At 38.7% G+C, this 19,000-nt stretch overlaps 1 protein-coding gene and 1 long non-coding RNA gene across 2 annotated transcripts; one reads left to right on the top strand and one right to left on the bottom strand.

Annotated features, from left to right (window-relative positions):
* Positions 1–11,221: 11,221 nt before the first annotated feature.
* On the top strand, positions 11,222–11,710 carry LOC142167938 (putative mitochondrial protein AtMg00820). The gene has a single exon (XM_075228504.1). It carries the CDS (start codon positions 11,222–11,224, stop codon positions 11,708–11,710), a length of 489 nt encoding a protein of 162 aa, XP_075084605.1.
* Positions 11,711–17,818: 6,108 nt separating this feature from the next.
* On the bottom strand, positions 17,819–18,540 carry LOC107759551 (uncharacterized). Its single transcript, XR_001642211.2, has 2 exons — positions 18,334–18,540; positions 17,819–18,210 (listed from the first exon to the last, which is right to left on the bottom strand). It is a non-coding gene; the product is annotated as an uncharacterized LOC107759551 (long non-coding RNA).
* Between the last annotated feature and the right edge of the window lie 460 nt (positions 18,541–19,000).

Here is a 19,000-nt window from a genome sequence, read left to right as displayed (position 1 = left end):
TGACGTGGGTATGTGATGATAGGTCATCCACTAGTACCTGTCTCAGATCCTGCACAAAAAGTGTAGCAAGTGTAGTATGAGTACATAAACAACGTGTACCCAGTAAGTATCAAGCCTAATCTCGAAGTGGTAGAGACGAGATGGCCGACTTTGACAGTCACTATAGGTCAATAATAATTAAAATAAAATTAGGATATTTAAATCAGCATGATTTATAGAATTTACAATAATTTATTTAATCAGCGAAAATAATCAAATTCCCTCAAATGTAACAATTCTCAATATATTAATTAAATCCCTTCAATTCAAATAAATTCCAATTTATCAATTAAATCTCATTTACAGGAGTAACAATTAATTCCTAAACAAGCAAGAATAATAATTCATTAAATTTCAAGGATTTTTCAATTTATTAATTAGCTTCTCAAGCTGAAATAAATTATTAAAGTATCGTGTAATTATTATTATTAAGCACGATTTCTGCCGAGGACGTACAGTCCGATCCAGAGTATCGTGTACACTGCCGAGGAACGTGCGGCGCGATCCATAGATGCATCTATCCTGCCGAGGCATTCGGCCCGCTCCACAAGAAAGGAGGACATTTTCTTATGTGCCTCCGGAAGGAGAGTATATTTATTATAAGATGAATTCGGGAGGAGAATAATTTCTTTTAACAATAAATTAATTTAAACAGACAATCAAGCCTATGAGATTTTCATCCTTTAATATCTTTATCTAACAATTCACAATATATTCATATAGATATCAATTAATATAAATAAATCAAAGAATACAATTTACACAAGTAAAGCATGCTTTGAGTCCTAAACTACCCGGACTTTAGCATTTATAGTAGCTACGCACGGACTCTCGTCACCACGTGCGTACGTAGCCCCCGCAATTAGCAATAATTATTTAATTTTAATCACCTATGAGGTAATTTTCCCCTCACAAGATTAGACAAGAGACTTACCTCGTCTTGCTCCAATTTAATCTACAATTTTGCCTTTTCCACGATTATCCAACTCTGCCTGGCTCGAATCTAGCCAAAATAATTTGATACAATCACTAAAAATTATAGAAAATAAATTCTATAAGGAAATACTACATTTTTAATAAAAATACCCGAAATTAATTAAAAATTCACCCGCGGGGCCCATATCTCGAAAACCGGCGAAAGTTATGAAATCCAACAACCCATTCAATTACGAGTCCAACCATACCAGTTTCACTCAAATCCGACTCCGAATCGATACTGAAATCTCAAAATCTCGTTTCTATGAGATTTCTAAACTTTTCCAAATTTCAATCTCAAAACACTAATTTATGGTGAAAACAATGATATACTTGTATATGTAGACCAAATCCGAGTTAGAATCACTTACCCCAATATTTTTCCCTAGAAAATTTGCCAAAAGTCGTCTCTGCTCAAGCTCAAGTTCGTCAAAAATGGCAAATGGGACGAATGCCCTCTTTTTATAAAACTGCCCAGCAGCCTTCGGAACTAGTCCTCGAACTGGGCCTTGATCGGGGCTTCGATCACAGGCTCGAGCCTAGACCTCGGTCATGGCCTCGATCAGGGCATCGAGGTTTGGCCTTCGATCATAGCCTCAATCATGGCATCGAGCTTGAGCCTTCGATTGTGACCCTCGATCTTGGGTCTCGATCCTGGCCCTTGAGCCTTGCCTTCGATCATGGCCCTCGAGCTGGACCTTCGATTATGGCCCTCGAGTTGGACCTTCGATCATGGCTTCGATACACTAGCTCGAGCCTGTACCTCGTCAACCCTGGGCTCGATACCTGGGCTCGATATCTGGCTCGATATCTGGGCTCGATCACAGCCTAGAATATCCAACAGAAGAGGAAACCTTGCATCAGCTTTTTAACTCAAATTTTTGATCCGTTAACCATCCGAAACTCACCCGAGGCCCTCGGGACCTCAACCAAATATACCAACAAGTCCTAAAACATCATATGAACTTAGTCGAACCTCTAAATCACATCAAACAACGCTAAAACCATGAATTATACCTCAATTAAAGCTTAATGAAACTAAGAGTTTTCAACTTCTACATTCAATGTCGGAACCTATCAAATCAACTCCGATTGACCTCAAATTTTACACACAAGTCATAAATTACATAACGGAGCTATGAAAATTTTTGGAACTAGATTCCGACTCCGGTATCAAAAAGTCAACTCATCGGTCAAACTTCCAAACTTAAGTTCTTGTTTTTAGCCATTTCATGTCTAATTTAACTACGGACTTCCAAATAAAATTCTGAACATGCTCCTAAGTGCAAAATCACCATACGGAACTGTTGGAATCATCAAAATTCTATTCCGGGGTCGTTTTCACAAAATGTTGACCGAAGTCAAACTTAGCACTTTAAGGCCAACTTAAGGAACCAAGTGTTCTGGTTTCACCCCAAACACTTTCAAATCCCGAACCAACCATCACCGAAAGTCATAAATCATTACAAGCACCTATAGAAAGTTTTATTTTAGGGAACAGGATTCTAAAAGTTAAAATGACCGGTTGGGTCATTACATTCTCCACCTCTTAAAAAAACGTTCGTCCTCGAACGGGTTTAGAATTGTACCTGGAGTACTGAATAAGTGTGGATATCTGCTCCGCATGTCTTCCTTGGCCTCCCAAGTTGCTTACTCGACTGGTTGGCCCCTCCACTGGACTTTTACTGTAGAAATCCTCTTGGACCTCAATTGGCGAACCTGTTTATCAACAATGGCAATTGGCTCCTCTTCATAACCCAAGCTATTATCTAGTTGAACTGTGCTGAAGTCTAACACATGTGATAGGTCGGCATGATACTTCCGGAGCATAGATACGTGAAAAATCGGATGAACTCCCGATAGGCTGGGAGGCAATGCAAGCTCATAAGCAACCTCCCCAACTCGTTTCAACACCTCAAATGGGCCTATAAACCTTGGGCTCAACTTGCCCTTCTTCCCGAATCTCAAAATTCCCTTCATCGGCGAAACCTTCAAGAGAACTTTTTCACCTACCATAAATGATATATCACGCGCTTTCTGATCCGCGTAACTCTTTTGTCTGGACTGTGCTGTACGAAGTCGCTCCTGAATCAACTTTACCTTTTCCAAGGCATCCCTTACCAAATCAGTACCATATAACTTAGCCTCACCTGGCTCAAACCATCCGATAGGTGAACGACATCGCCGACCATATAAAGCCTCAAATGGAGCCATCTCGATGCTGGATTGGTAACTGTTATTATAAGCAAACTCGGCCAAAGGCAGGAAACGATCCCACTGACCTCCAAAGTCAATCACACATGCCCTGAGCATATCCTCCAAAATCTGAATTGTCCTCTCTGACTTTCCATTGGTCTGCGGATGAAAAGTTGTGCTGAGCTCTACACGGGTCCCCAACTCACTTTGTACTGCTCTCCAGAAATGTGAAGTAAACTGAGGACCTCTATCTGATATGATGGAAATTGGCACACCGTGCAACCGAACTATCTCCTGAATATAAATCTGAGCCAACCTCTCTGAAGTATACGTAGTCACAACAGGAATAAAATGTGCCGACTTAGTCAACCTGTCAACAATCACCCAAACTGCATCAAACATCCTCAAGGTCCGCGGCAACCCAACTACAAAATCCATAGTAATTCGTTCCCATTTCCACTCTGGTATGGTCATCTGCTGAAGTAGGCCACCTGGCCTCTGGTGCTCATATTTAACTTGCTGGCAATTTAGACACCGAGCTACATACTCAACTATGTCCTTTTTCATTCGTCGCCACTAATAATGCTGCCTCAAGTCACGATACATCTTTGTAGCACCTGGATGAATAGAATATAGAGAACTGTGTGCCTCTTCCAGGATCTGTTTCCTCATTTCATCCACATTAGGAACACACAGATGATCCTGGAGTCGTAGAACACTATCTGCACCAATAGTGACTCCCTTGGCACCACCTTGTAATACCGTTTCACAAAGAACCACAGGTGTGGGTCATCATACTGGCGAACCTTGATCTGCTCAAATAGTAAAGATTGGGCCATAACACATGCAAGAACTCGGCTGGGCTCTGAAATATCCAGCCTCACAAGTCTGTTAGCCAAGGACTGAATATCCGAGGCTAATGGCCTTTCCTCTGCTGAAATGAAAGCCAAACTACCCATACTCTCTGCCTTTCTGCTTAAGGCACCTGCAACCACATTTGCTTTGCCCGGATGATACAAGATAATAATGTCATAATATTTTAGTAACTCCAGCCATCTGCGCTGCCTCAAATTTAGATCCCTCTACTTGAACAAATGCTGCAAACTGCGATGATCAGTGTAAACTTCACAAGACACCCCATAAAGATAATGCCTCCAAATCTTAAGAGCGTGAACAATCGCAGCTAACTCCAAATCATATACCGGATAATTCTTTTCGTGGGGCTTCAGCTAACGTGAAGCATATGCAATAACTTGCCCTTCCTGCATCAATACAAAACCCAAGCCAACGCGCAAAGCGTCGCAATACACTATATATATCCCCGAACTGGAAGGCAATACTAACACTGGTGTTGTAGTCAATGATGTCTTGAGCTTATGAAAGCTCACCTCACAATCATCGGACCATCAGAATGGAGAACCCTTCTGGGTTAATTTGGTCAAAGGTGCTGCAATAGATGAAAAACCTTCCACAAACCGACGATAATAACCTGCCAAACCCAGAAAACTCCTGATCTCCGTCGCCGAAGTAGGACGAAGCCAATTCTGAACTGCCTCAATCTTTTTGGGATCAACTTTAATACCTTCGCCCGATACGATATGTCCCAAAAATGCTACAGACTCTAGCCAAAACTCACATTTAGAGAACTTAGCATATAGCTTTTGTTCCCGCAATGTCTGAAGCACTACTCTCATATGCTGCTCATGCTCCTCCTTACTACGTGAGTAGATCAAAATGTCATCAATGAAGACAATGACAAATGAGTCAATATATGGCCTGAATACCCTGTTCATCAGATCCATAAACGCTGTCGGGGCATTAGTTAAACCAAAAGACATTACCAGAAACTCATAATGACCATATCTAGTACGGAAAGCAGTCTTCGGAATATCCGAATCCCGAATCTTCAACTGATTGTACCCCGACCTCAAGTCGATCTTAGAGAATACCCTAGCACCCTGCAACTGGTCAAATAGATCATCAATACGCGGCAACGGGTACTTGTTCTTAATAGTGACTTTGTTCAATTGGCGATAATCAATACACATCCGCATTGTTCCATCCTTCTTTTTCACAAATAATACTGGTGCACCCCAAGGAGATACACTCGGTCTGACAAACCCTTTGGCTAGTAACTCTTCAAGCTATTCTTTCACTTCTTTCAATTCTTTCGGACCCATGCAATACGGTGGGATAGATATAGGCTGGGTATCTGAAGCCAAGTCAATACAGAAATCAATATCACGATCAGGTGGCATACCTGGAAGATCTGACGGAAATACATCGGGGAACTCCCGAACTACAGGCACTAAATCAATAGCCGGAGTCTCTGCAGTAGTATCCCGAACATAGGCTAGATAAGCCAAACAACCCTTCTCAACCATGTGTTGAGCCTTTATAAAAGAAATAACTCGATTAAATGAACTAACAGGCGAACCCTTCCAGCTTAGGCAATGCTGGAATAGCCAAGGTAATAGTCTTCGCATGACAATCTAGAATAGCATGATATGGAGATAACTAGTCCATACCCAGAATAATTTCAAAATCGGTCATCTCAAGCAATAGGAGATCTGCTCTAGTTTCATAACCACATAATGTAATAATACAGGACCGGTAGATCCGGTTCACAACAACAGAATCACCCACAGGAGTGGACATATAAACAGGAGTACTCAAGGACTCACGAGAAACACCCAGGAATGGAGCAAATAGAGATGACACCTATGAATACGTAGATCCTGGATCAAATAATACTGAGGCATCTTTGCCACAAACATAATTAATACCTGTAATCACGGCATCTGAGGTCTCTGCATCTGGTCTAGCCGGAAAAGCATAGAACCGAGCTGGAGCGCCAACTGTCTGGCCTCCGCCTGGCTGACCTCCACCTCTAGGACGGCCCCTACCCACCTGTCCTCCACCTCTGGGTGGTCGGACTACTGGTGGAGCAACTGGTCCGGTAAGCATAGGCTGCTGACCATGCTGTACTGGTCTACCCCGAAGCTTGGGGCAAAACCTCCGCATGTGACTGGGATCCCCGCACTCATAACAACTCTTCGGTGCGATGGGCTGCTGACTAAGTGTCTGGCCCTGGGGACCTGAATACCCACTGAGAGGACCCTGAATAACTGGTGGGCGGTAAGAACTCTCTGGGATAGCACTGAGATAAGGTCGCACTAGAGCACCTCGAGGAGGTGGTGGTGCTAGATATGGGGGTCTGCTGGACTGTCCCCTCACGAACTGACCTCTGCCCCCGGACGAAGCACCTCTGAACTCTCCAGAGTACCTGAACCGTTTATATCTCATAATATGCTCTCGGCTCTACTGACGTACACCCTCAATCCTTCGGGCTATCTCCACAACTCGCTCATAAGAAGTACCCATCTCAACCTCTCGAGCCATAGTGGCCTGAATACCAGTATGTAAACCGGCTACAAACTTCGCACTCTCTCCGCCTCAGTAGGGAGTATCATTAGTGCATGGAGAGATAATTCAGAAAACCTCGCCTCATAATCAGTCACTAACATCTGACCCTGCTGGAGCTGCTCAAACTGAAACCGCAACTCTTCCCTCTGGGAGGGTGGAATATACCTGTCCAAGAAGATACAGGTGAACCTGTCCCAAGTCATGGGAGGAGAATCTGTTGGTCTGCCAAGAGCATAAGACTGCCACCATCAACGGGCTCTACCCTCTAGCTGAAAAGTAGCGAAATCAACCCCATGGGATTCTAATATCCTCATGTTGTACAGTCTATCCTTGCAACGATCAATGAAATCCTGTGGATCCTCATGTCGCTCACCCTCGAAGACAAGAGGATGTAGTCTAGTCCATCTGTCCAATAGTTTTTGAGGATCGGCGGCTACAGCTGGCCTGGGCTCAGGTGTAGCTGCTGCCACTGGTTGGACTCCACCCACGGGTAGTGCACCCTAAGTCTGATATACAGCAGCTGCCTGTCCATGAGCCTGCGCGGTAGGGGTCTGTGCTCCCCCGCCTGCCTGAGATGTGGCGAGGTCTGCCGGAAATAAACCGGCCTGGGTCATATTGTCCATAAATCGTAGCATACGACCCATAACATCCTGAAATCCCGGTGCAGATGTAAAGTCCACCGGAGCTGGCTCTGCCACAGGCACCTCACCCTGCTTCTCAATAATGGGATTCTCTGCTGGATCCACTGGCGGCATAACCGGAATAGTCCTGGGACGTCCTCGCCCTCTACCACGGGCTGGAGCCCTCCCTCGGCCTCTAGCAACTGGGGGAGTAGCTCTTCCCTGGTCTGGAATCTCATTAGAGCGTGTTCTCACCATCTGTGAGAGAATAAGAGAAGGATATTTAGTACTACATCAATTGCACGATGGAATATGAAGAAAGGTAGTTTCCTAACACCATATAGCCTCTCGAAGATAAGTACAGACGTCTCTGTACCGATCCGCAAGACTCTATTAGGTCTGCTCATAACTTGTGAGACCTACGTGAACCAAGTGCTCTGATACCATGTTGTCACGACCCAATTTCACCTATAGGTCGTGATGGCGCCCAACACTACAGCTAGGCAAGCCAACTATTAAGTCAATCGTACATTGGTTAAACTTTTATTCCAAGAAAATAATAAAATACCAATTTCTACCAATGTCTGTGCCAAGATTCGGTGTCACAAGTGCATGAGCATCTAGTAGATTATACAAAACTCCAAATATTGTCTGAAATGAAATAGACAAAATATAAATATAAGAAGAGACACTGGTAGCTGCAGAACAGCTCAGAAAGGCAGCTCACCACTATGCCTCGGGATGACGTGGGTATGTGATGATAGGTCCTCCACTAGTACCTGTCTCAGATCCTGCACAAAAAGTGCAGCAAGTGTAGTATGAGTACGTAAACAACGTGTACCCAGTAAGTATCAAGCCTAATCTCGAAGTGGTAGAGACGAGATGACCGACTTTGACACTCACTATAGGTCAATAATAATTGAAATAAAACTAGGATATTTAAATCAGCATGATTTACAGAATTTATAATAATTTATTTAATCAGCGAAAATAATCAAATTCCCTCAAATGTAACAATTCTCAATATATTAATTAAATTCCTTCAATTCAAAAAAATTCTAATTTATCAATTAAATCTCATTTACAGGAGTAACAACTAATTCCTAAACAAGCAAGAATAATAATTCATTAAATTTCAAGGATTTTTCAATTTATTAATTAGCTTCTCAAGCTGAAATAAATTATTAAAGTATCATGTAATTATTATTATTAAGCACGATTTCTGCCGAGGATGTACGGCCCGATCCAGAGTATCGTGTACACTGCCGAGGGACGTGCGGCGTGATCCATAGATGCATCTATCATGCCGAGGCGTTCGGCCCGCTCCACAAGAAAGGAGGACATTTTCTTATGTGCCTCCGGAAGGAGAGTATATTTATTATAAGATGAATTCGGGAGGAGAACAATTTCTTTTAACAATTAATTGATTTAAATAGACAATCAAGCCTATGAGATTTTCATACTTTAATATCTTTATCTAACAATTCACAATATATTCATATAGATATTAATTAATATAAATAAATCAATGAATATAATTTACACAAGTAAGGCATGCTTTGAGTCCTAAACTACCCAGACTTTAGCATTTATAGTAGCTACGCACAGACTCTCGTCACCACGTGCGTATGTAGCCCCCGCAATTAGCAATAATTATTTAATTTTAATCACCTATGAGGTAATTTCCTCCTCACAAGATTAGACAAGAGACTTACCTCGTCTTGCTCCAATTTAATCCACAATTTTGCCTTTTCCACGATTATCCAACTCTGTCTGGCTCGAATCTAGCCAAAATAATTTGATACAATCACTAAACATTATAGGAAATAAATTCTATAAGGAAATACTACATTTTTAATAAAAATCCCGAAATTAATTAAACATTCGCCCGCGGGGCCCACATCTCGGAATCCGGCGAAAGTTATGAAATCCAACAACCCATTCAATTACGAGTCCAACCATACCAGTTTCACTCAAATCCGACTCCAAATCGATACCGAAATCTCAAAATTTCGTTTCTATGAGATTTCTAAACTTTTTCAAATTTCAATCTCAAAACACTAATTTATGGTGAAAACAATGATATACTTATATATGTAGACCAAATCCGAGTTAGAATCACTTATCCCAATGTTTTTTCCTTGAAAATCTGCCAAAAGTCATCTCTGCTCAAGCTCAAGTTCGTCAAAAATGGCAAATGGGACGAATGCCCTCTTTTTATAAAACTGCCCAGCAGCCTTCGAAACTGGTCCTCGAACTGGGCCTCGATCGGGGCTTCGATCACAGGCTCGAGCCTGGACCTCGGTCATGGCCTCGATCAGGGCATCGAGGTTTGGCCTTCGATCATAGCCTCAATCATGGCATCGAGCTTGAGCCTTCGATTGTGACCCTCGATCTTGGGTCTCGATCCTGGCCCTCGAGCCTTGCCTTCGATCATGGCCCTCGAGTTGGACCTTCGATCATGGCCCTCGAGTTGGACCTTCGATCATGGCTTCGATACACTAGCTCGCGACTGTACCTCTTCAACCCTGGGCTCGATACCTGGGCTCGATATCTGGCTCGATATCTGGGCTCGATCACAGCCCAGAATATCCAACAGAAGAGGAAAACTTGCATCAGCTTTTTAACTCAAATTTTTGATCCGTTAACCATCCGAAACTCACCCGAGGCCCTCGGGACCTCAACCAAATATACCAACAAGTCCTAAAACATCATACGAACTTAGTTGAACCTCTAAATCATATCAAACAACGCTAAAACCATGAATCATACCCTAATTAAAGCTTAATGAAACTAAGAGTTTTCAACTTCTACATTCAATGTCGGAACCTATCAAATCAACTCCGATTGACCTCAAATTTTACACACAAGTCATAAATTACATAACGGAGCTATGAAAAGTTTTGGAACTAGATTCCGAATCTGGTATCAAAAAGTCAACTCATCGGTCAAACTTCCAAACTTAAGTTCTCGTTTTTAGCCATTTCATGCCTAATTTAACTACGGACTTCCAAATAAAATTTCGAACACGCTCCTAAGTCTAAAATCACCATACGGAGCTGTTGGAATCATCAAAATTCTATTCCGGGGTCATTTTCACAAAATGTTGACCGAAGTCAAACTTAGCACTTTAAGGCCAACTTAAGGAACCAAGTGTTCTGGTTTCACCCCAAACACTTCCAAATCCCTAACCAACCATCCCCGAAGTCATAAATCATTACAAGTACCTATAGAAAGTTTTATTTTAGGGAACGGGATTCTAAAAGTTAAAATGACCGGTTGGGTCATTACAGATATATCCTTTTGAACTGGTATTCAAGAAACATCCCACACTTGATCATCTCAGAGTCTTTGGATGTTTATGTTATGCAACAAATCTCAAGAAACAACATAAGTTCTCTCCTAGAGGAGTTCCATCAGTATTTCTAGGTTATTATCTTGTCCAGAAAGGCTACAAACTTTATGATCTGCAGAATCATTCATTGTTTGTCACTAGAGATGTTATATTCAAGGAGAATGTCTTCCCCTTTCAACAGCAGATGTCATCAAGTATAAAGTTTGCTAATTCTCCTATACTTCAGCAACATTTTATTGACTACACACATGATCAAGACCCTGTTGCTAACCACTTTCTTGCTGCTGACCACTTCTCAACAGATCATGATACTACTGTTGATCAGCACCTTCCTGATGAACCATTCACTCCAATTGTTTAGTCTCATAATGGACACTCAGATTTTGTGTCTACTAGCTCAGAATATCAAGATTTTCCTGTTGATTTTGCAGATATATCTCCTCTTGCATCTACACAACATGTTCCAGTTGACTCAACTATTGATCTATCTCCTACTGGTGATATTGTTCAACCTATTCATGCCTTCTCAATACCATCTGATGTTACTGGCCCTTCACATGCTACTTCTACTCTCAGGAAGTCTGCTAGGACTTCAAAGCCCCCAATATGAATGAGTAATTATGTAGGAGTCACATCCCCTAGCAGCAATTGTCAGTATCCTATCTCCAACTCTGTGTGTTACCAAGCTTTAGCTTCTACCTATCAGAAATGCTTGGCAGCCTATTCAGCAGAAGTTGAGCCTAAATCTTTCTCTGTGGCTGCTAAAGATCCCAAGTGGGTGGCAGCTATGCAACAAGAAATTCAGGCATTGGAGGACAACCAAACCTCGAGCATTGTGTCTTTGCCTCTTAGGAAGCATCCAATTGGATGCAAGTGGATCTTAAAGATCAAATACAAGGCTTTAGGGGAGGTCGAAAGATACAAAGCCCGGCTGGTTACAAAAGGATACACTCAGAATGAGGGCTTAGATTATATTGATACATTTTCTCTTGTAGCAAAAATGGTTACTGTCATATCCATTATTGCAGTGCAGCTCACTTTTGATGGTCTCTATACAAGATGGATATCCATAATACCTTTCTACAAGGGGATCTTGTAAAAAAGGTTTATATGATTGTACCTCCTGGTTTCTCCAAGGCTACTCCAAGGCAGGGGAGTACCCTGTATACGAATTTCATAAGTCACTCTATGGACTTAAACAAGCTTCTCGACAGTGAAATCTTAAGTTGACAGATGCATTGCAAAAGATGGGCTTTACTCAGAGTTATTATGATTATTCCCTATTTACCAAAAGAGAAGGCAGCAGTTTGGTACTTGTGCTTATATATGTGGATGACTTGATAGTTACAGGAAGTGATTCAACATTGATGAGGAAGACAAGGGAAGATTTGCAGACATTCTTCAAAATGAAGGATCTAGGAGAACTTAAGTTCTTCCTTGGCATGGAATTTACAAGGTCCTCCAAAGGAATATACATGAGCCAACGAAAGTATGCCTTGGAGCTGATTGCAGAACTTGGGTTGTCTGGTTCCAAACCTGCAAGTACCCCATTAGAAGTTAATCAGAAGTTGACATCTGTTGAGTTTGACAAATTGACATCTTCCACTTTTGGAGATGGCAGTCCATTGGAGGATGCTGGATATATCAGAGATTGGTAGGAAGGTTGTTGTACTGAATAATGACCAGACTTGACATCTCTTATGCAGTACAGTCTCTTAGTCAATTTATTCACGCTCCCAAGCAATCTCACTTGTATGCAGCTATACGAGTGGTAAGATACATAAAGACAACACCTGGACAAGGTTTGCTACTGCCTGCGGAAGGGAATGGCAAGTTGACTGCTTATTGTGATGCTGATTGAGGGGGGGGGAGGGGGCTTATTTGCAAACCAGAAGGTGAGTGACTTGTTATTTAGTCTTATATGGTGAAGCCTTGATTTTCTGGAAGTCCAAAAAATAAGAGACTGTTGCGGGAAGCTCAGTTGAGGCAGAATTCAGGAGTATGGGCTGTATTAGTTTGGTTAACAGGTTTGTTTGGTGAATTAGGCATTGAGCTTCAAATGCGAGTGCATTTGATGTGTGATTGTAAAGCTGTTATTCAGATAGTAACAAATCCTATATTCCATGAGCGCACCAAATACATCGACATAGATTATCATTTCATTAGAGATAATGTGAAAGGAGGGGCAATCAAAACTGTAAATGTTCATACCAAGGAGCAACTAGCTGACATCTTGACCAAAAGATTGGGCAGAACACAACATAACTATTTGCTTGGCAAGCTAGGAGTGAAGAATATTTTTCTCCCCTCCAGCTTGAGGGGGAGTATTGAGCCACCATGAACTATTCTGATATATGTCATAAGTTGAGGGGCTAATGTGTACAGAATAGAAGTTATAACTTAAGGCGGTTAACTAGTTACATGTATAAATAGGTAGATATATTCGATACTCTGTATAAGAGATTCATTTTTACTCTTTGTACATGTTCTTCTCTCTGATAATAAAGAATAGAAGTTGAGGGGCTAATGTGTACAGAATAGAAGTTATAACTTAAGGCGGTTAACTAGTTACATGTGTAAATAGGTAGATATATTCGATACTCTGTATAAGAGATTCATTTTTACTCTTTGTACATGTTCTTCTCTCTGATAATGAAGAACAACACGCTTGCGCTGAATCATTTTCCTCTCATGTGATTCTTCTAGAATTAGCAATTCATGCTTGTGCATTTGCTCAATATTTAGAATGACCAATCGAGGGTTCCCTTTAATGTAATTACTTACTTCTCTTGTTCAATTTATGTCTCTTGTTTTTCTTTTTCTTTTGTTCCAAAAATAATATCACTTTTCTACATGATTTAGTATGTTTTTGTTTCAACATTCCCTTTTTCTAACTTATATAATTTAAGAACACAAAATTCAAGGTGTATTTTTGATATATTGTGCACACTTTTTGTTTAAGAACACAAAATTTACCCATTTTTGGACAGATAAAGATATGTTGGAATACTAACAACATTTTCTAACGGGATTTTTATACAAATAGCCGGCCAAATTTAATGTTTACTTTTTTTGTCGGTATACATAGATTATACACTAACTATACATAATTATATACATATTATATATTGATTATACATATATTATATATCCGTGGACTATTTTTAATTTAAAACCGTTGGTTGGACAACTATTTGTGTTAATTTTTCTTTTCCGCCGGGGAATGTCATGAATAGCAAATATGTTACTGATGGAAGCTATCATATTCCATATGAGGACTAGTTGCGCTAATTTGTGGGAAAATTATAGCGCTATTTTTCCAGAAGACAATCCCTTAAAATTATAAAATTAAACAAATTATTTACTACTTCATAAATTTCCGGAGCTTTGACTCGCATAATCAGTTGAGGACGCTCAATTCTACTCTCATCTCTTTAAGTTTTTTTTTCTTTAAAAGGACAAAACTTCCCATACTGCGTGTGTAGAATAATAGAGTATTAGAGTTAATAACACTCAACATTCGTTGGTTCTTTTTCATATTTGAGAAGTGAAGAGTTCACTTGAGAATTTGTAGCCAACAACATAAATGTTCAATGTATCAACTTTTCACGTTTATGTCCAATAAAATAAGTTGTAGTATTAAAATAAAAGTAGAGAAGCTAGAGAGCAAGAAAATCGAAAAATCTAGAATCAAGAGACAAGAATGAAGGTAGATAATGACAAATTAATGTTGTATTTTTTCATGGTCAAATTTATCAAGCCTAGACAATGATACAAAACGTCTCTCCTTGAGCAAAACCATGTGAACAACACATGGACTCTCCCTATATTACAAGCATTTCTTCCCATGTCAACCCTTTTTCTTTAATGCGAAAAACTCCCATAACCTCCATGTGGGAATTCTCTATTTTATCAATGTATATACTTCCTCTGTTCATTTTTACTTGTTCATTGACTTTGCGCGTCCCTTAAAAAATAATAAATAAAGTATATTATTTTACTATGATACCCGTATTAATTGGTGTATTATCTTAATGAATTTGAAAAATAATTTAGAATGAGTAATTAATGTTAAGGGCAGAACAGGAAAAATAAATTATTTTTCAGAACAAGAAAAATAAATTATTTTTCTCTTGATATACGAAAAGTGACAAGTAAAAATAAAAATTTATTTTTAAAATACGTGATAATTAGAAGTGAACGGACGGATTATTAATTAACACATCCTCTGAATTTATTTCGATTTCTTACATAAAGCCGTTTTCTTCTTTGTGCTTTACATTACGACATGTCTATATTTAGCTCTGTTCAATCTTCATTTTCATGGAAGTGTCACTTGTCTAGCTATTTCCGCCATATCCTTTTCCATATATTAATCCAACCAATAAATTTTCAGTAAAACAACTGACTTGCATGGAACAACAGCTGGAAACGGCTGCTAAAATCAAAAGAAATCTACTCGAAAAAGTGTTCATATCTAATTAACTAATTCGTGAGATAATAGCTTACAAGATAATGGTCGTATGCGTAGAGAAAGAATGAAGTGGTTATGAAGAGATACAAGGATAGAATTTCTCACTAAACTTTTTCATTTTTCACGTACCTTGGACAATCTACACCTCAAAATGCATTAAAACAAAGATAAAATAGTGAAAAAAAAAGAAATAATTATGATGTATTTTCTAAATATGAATACATTTTTACTAAATTAGAGGGTTTACAACATTTAGGCCATTGATCATCATGTACACTAAATACGTTTCTGGGGCATATCAAGAATAAAATTAGATCTAATTTTTATACATTGTCGGCGTTTTTCTCTCCTCGAATCTGTAACTTCAAGAGAAAAAAAAAAAATGGTGGTTAAGGAACCTAACATTGCCAAAAGTCATTTAACTACGTATAGTTTTGTAGGGTTTCTAAGCTAGCTAGTTTGTTATACTACATAAGAAAAAAAACATTTTTAAACAAAGATATATGTTAAGATTCCTTATAGATTATGTATGTGTGGTGACACTTCAAATTTTACACATTGTTAAAAGATTTGGTATGTTGGTGGAAATAGAGAATTGATCCGTCCATCATCTGATGCTCAGCTCTTGTCACTGTCATTAATGGGCATTTAAACATTTTATAATTGTGTTTTTGGATTGTAATGAGATTTGATTCTTCAGTAGCAACACAATCCAATCATTTCTGGATTTGCATGCCGTCCCTCACGGCAAATAAACACATAATACTGTGTGTTTTATGATAATTATTTTTCTATAACATAACCGAGCAACAGTAATGTTACAAGAAATAAGGTGTAATGAACGGGAGTCTTGAAATAACGCTAAAGTTGTCTATGTGTGATCTATGTCACGGGTTCGAGCCATGTATGGAAGCATCCACTACTGCTTTCATTAGAGTAAATTGTCTACATCACATCGCTTGAGATGCTGTCTTTTCCCGTGTGTGAATACCGGATACTATGTACACTGGGCTGCCTTTTTTTTTTTTTTTTTTTTTAATAGCGTGACTTTTCATGGAGTTACCACAAAATTTAAAAAAAATTTATGACGACCCAAAATTTCGCTGCATAGCGAATATCATGAATTCATGATAGTTTTAGCAGCGATTTTTACCGTTATCATGGAAAGTAATATATCAGTGACGACTATAATTAAGCCACCATATATAATATGTATTAAATTTTATTTTCCGCTAAGAATAAAATTTGGATGAAAATTATTCTCAGGGACTATGGGGGTTGCCGTGGAAGTCTTTCGTAGCGATTTTTTTTAAAAAAATTTATTGCAATTATATTCACTTGTGGGAATACCCTCGTTATTGTTTTTGTTGTCGTTATTGCAATTATATCCTCTAAATGATAATTAACAATGTTCTCTATGCTCTAGCATAAGAGAGAGGACCTGCATGTGGGCAAAGGGCTTAAAGTTTGGTTTAATGAATTGTATATGTAATCGAAAAGATCTTGCGTCATGTGCTAGAAAAGCAAAGGAACTTTGAATATTATGCCTAAGAATCTTTAGACTTGTGATGTCACTACTGTTCACTTAGTCCAATTCTAGTTAAACATATGCTGAAGTTGACAAATTTTATCCCTTGCCGGGCCAAAAATAAAAAAGAAAAGGAGAAGATGAACTCTTTATTCCCATCTTTACATGGAAAAACAAATGGAAGGAAACTTAAAAAAGAATAACGAAAGAAAATATGACTATTTCGTTTTTCTTTTCGCATATACTTAACAGAAACGTAAAAAAAGGTCCAAGTAGACATTTTTCTTTTCATCCCAAGTAGACATTTGTTACCATGAGAATAATAGAGTTCGAACTTTTTAGCTCTAATGTTCCAAAAATTTGCAAGAATATAACAGTTTTTGAGGCGGTCTTTAACTTTTGACTCTCCGCTTGTCCTATGACCAGAACTTCAAGGTCAAAAGTTAAAAGTGTTGCCCATGAGGCAAGCGAAGACAAAAATTCAAGACAATTTTGAAGGCTATGTGTATTTCTCCCTAATGTTCGAATTAGCACATTTTAGTCATGAGACATTATCCGCTGGATAGGCATATATAACTATTTCATTAGTACACTAAATATAGCACCTAAACACCCCAAGTAACAATCATATTTAGTCCATAGCTGTACAAGGTACAGGTCCCTGTTGATAGAAAGAAGATAACTACTAGAGGACCGAAATAGGTAAGGGATCTTTACGCAAACAGCATGTCGGATTCACTGTTTGCTTTTTCTAACCGGTGTATATAAATTATACATGGATTATATAAAGTTATGCACATATTATACATGGATTATATGTATATTATACATCCACTGGCTATTTTTAATTTAAGGAGTTGAATGTGCGGCTATTTAGGTTAATTCTTCAATAGGTAAACCATAATTGTTTGATCTTGGGCCAAATATGGACCAACAGCCCAATTCGTTGCTTTCTTGGACCAATCTTATTCTTTGTTGAAGCTAGTAATCGGCATCTATAGCAAAGAGTTCAATATTGGAGCTAACGGCCCAAGAATACGGGCCCAAGACAGTATATACAAGAGCAAAATTCATTACTAGCCATTCGGTAGAAACTAATATCATTCGCTGGCCATAAATTATAATATGCACTTTATAGCCCAGAACCAATTCTAATGGCTAGCCACTAAAATTAACAAACCCAAGTGACATGATAATTTTGTATAGCGAAGACATACTAAAGCAACAAAACAATGAAAGCTATAATGGACGACTATTACAGATGATGTTCAGTAACCAATAAGTGTGTCTCAATGAAATCATATCGAATTTAGAGTTCAGGTTTTAAATCTAAACATTTGTTGCTCAACAATGATGATGGCTAAAAGGACCAAAACACTATATAATCTGCTGACTTATAACCAGATTTACCACAAACTGTTGAGTGTCACTATCCTGTTGCTCCGAAGCTTCCCTCTGTAGACAACGTTGGGAGCTTTCTCTCCACTTTCAGAAACTATTAATTCACTGCTAAAGTCATTCGTTTCTGCTCGGAGTTCGGCAAGACTAAATTCCTTGAATGCAAGCACTTGATCTTGGTCTACTTGATCCCCATTAGCTTCATCAACAACACAAGCAAATTAAACAAGAGATTGATTAAAGCTAAAATTAAACAATTACATCGAAATGTTTTGCACATATACTTAAAAGTGAGAATCTTAGCTCAGGTACATATACTTACCCTGTCCTGACTTACCTGCTTGTTTAAGGATACAAAAAAACAGAAACGAGTGATAGCCACATCAATTATTAGTACTAATCAGAAACCCTATATAGAAATATATATGGCAAAAGAAAAGGATAAATCTTGGCTAAAAATCAGTGAATGGAAAAAGAGGCAGCATGACAAGTTGACAAACAATGACTATTCCACAAGATTCATGCATCCAGAAATATACAAATATTTTAATATACTACAATTCATGTGCACACTAGTACAAAATGTATATATATTTTTTACACATCGTAGTCATTCAATATACAAAAAAGACTATCACTATACAAAAAATATACAAATAGACTGCAACAAAATTGACTGTCAGCATACAAAAAATATACTAAATAGATGTTACTATACGAAATTGACTGTCATTATACAATTTATGTACAATAGACTGTCACTATACAAAAAATATACAAAATAGAGTATTACTATACAAAATAGATTGTCACTATACAAAAAATATACAAAAGAGATATTTCGGGCTATTAAATATAATATGCTTGGGCCGCAGGGTCATTTCGTGTCAATGATGAAAAATATGGGCTACTAAAATTTTGAGGGGTCATAGAGGGTCATTTTCTCTATCTACAAAGCCTAGTTACACTAAAATATTGGTGGATTTTCA

Source organism: Nicotiana tabacum, chromosome 2 (assembly GCF_000715075.1).
Source record: "Nicotiana tabacum cultivar K326 chromosome 2, ASM71507v2, whole genome shotgun sequence".
NCBI lineage: Eukaryota > Viridiplantae > Streptophyta > Magnoliopsida > Solanales > Solanaceae > Nicotiana > Nicotiana tabacum.
The sequence above is the reverse complement of the archived record's forward strand: the minus strand, read 5'-3'. Positions and strand labels throughout refer to the sequence as shown.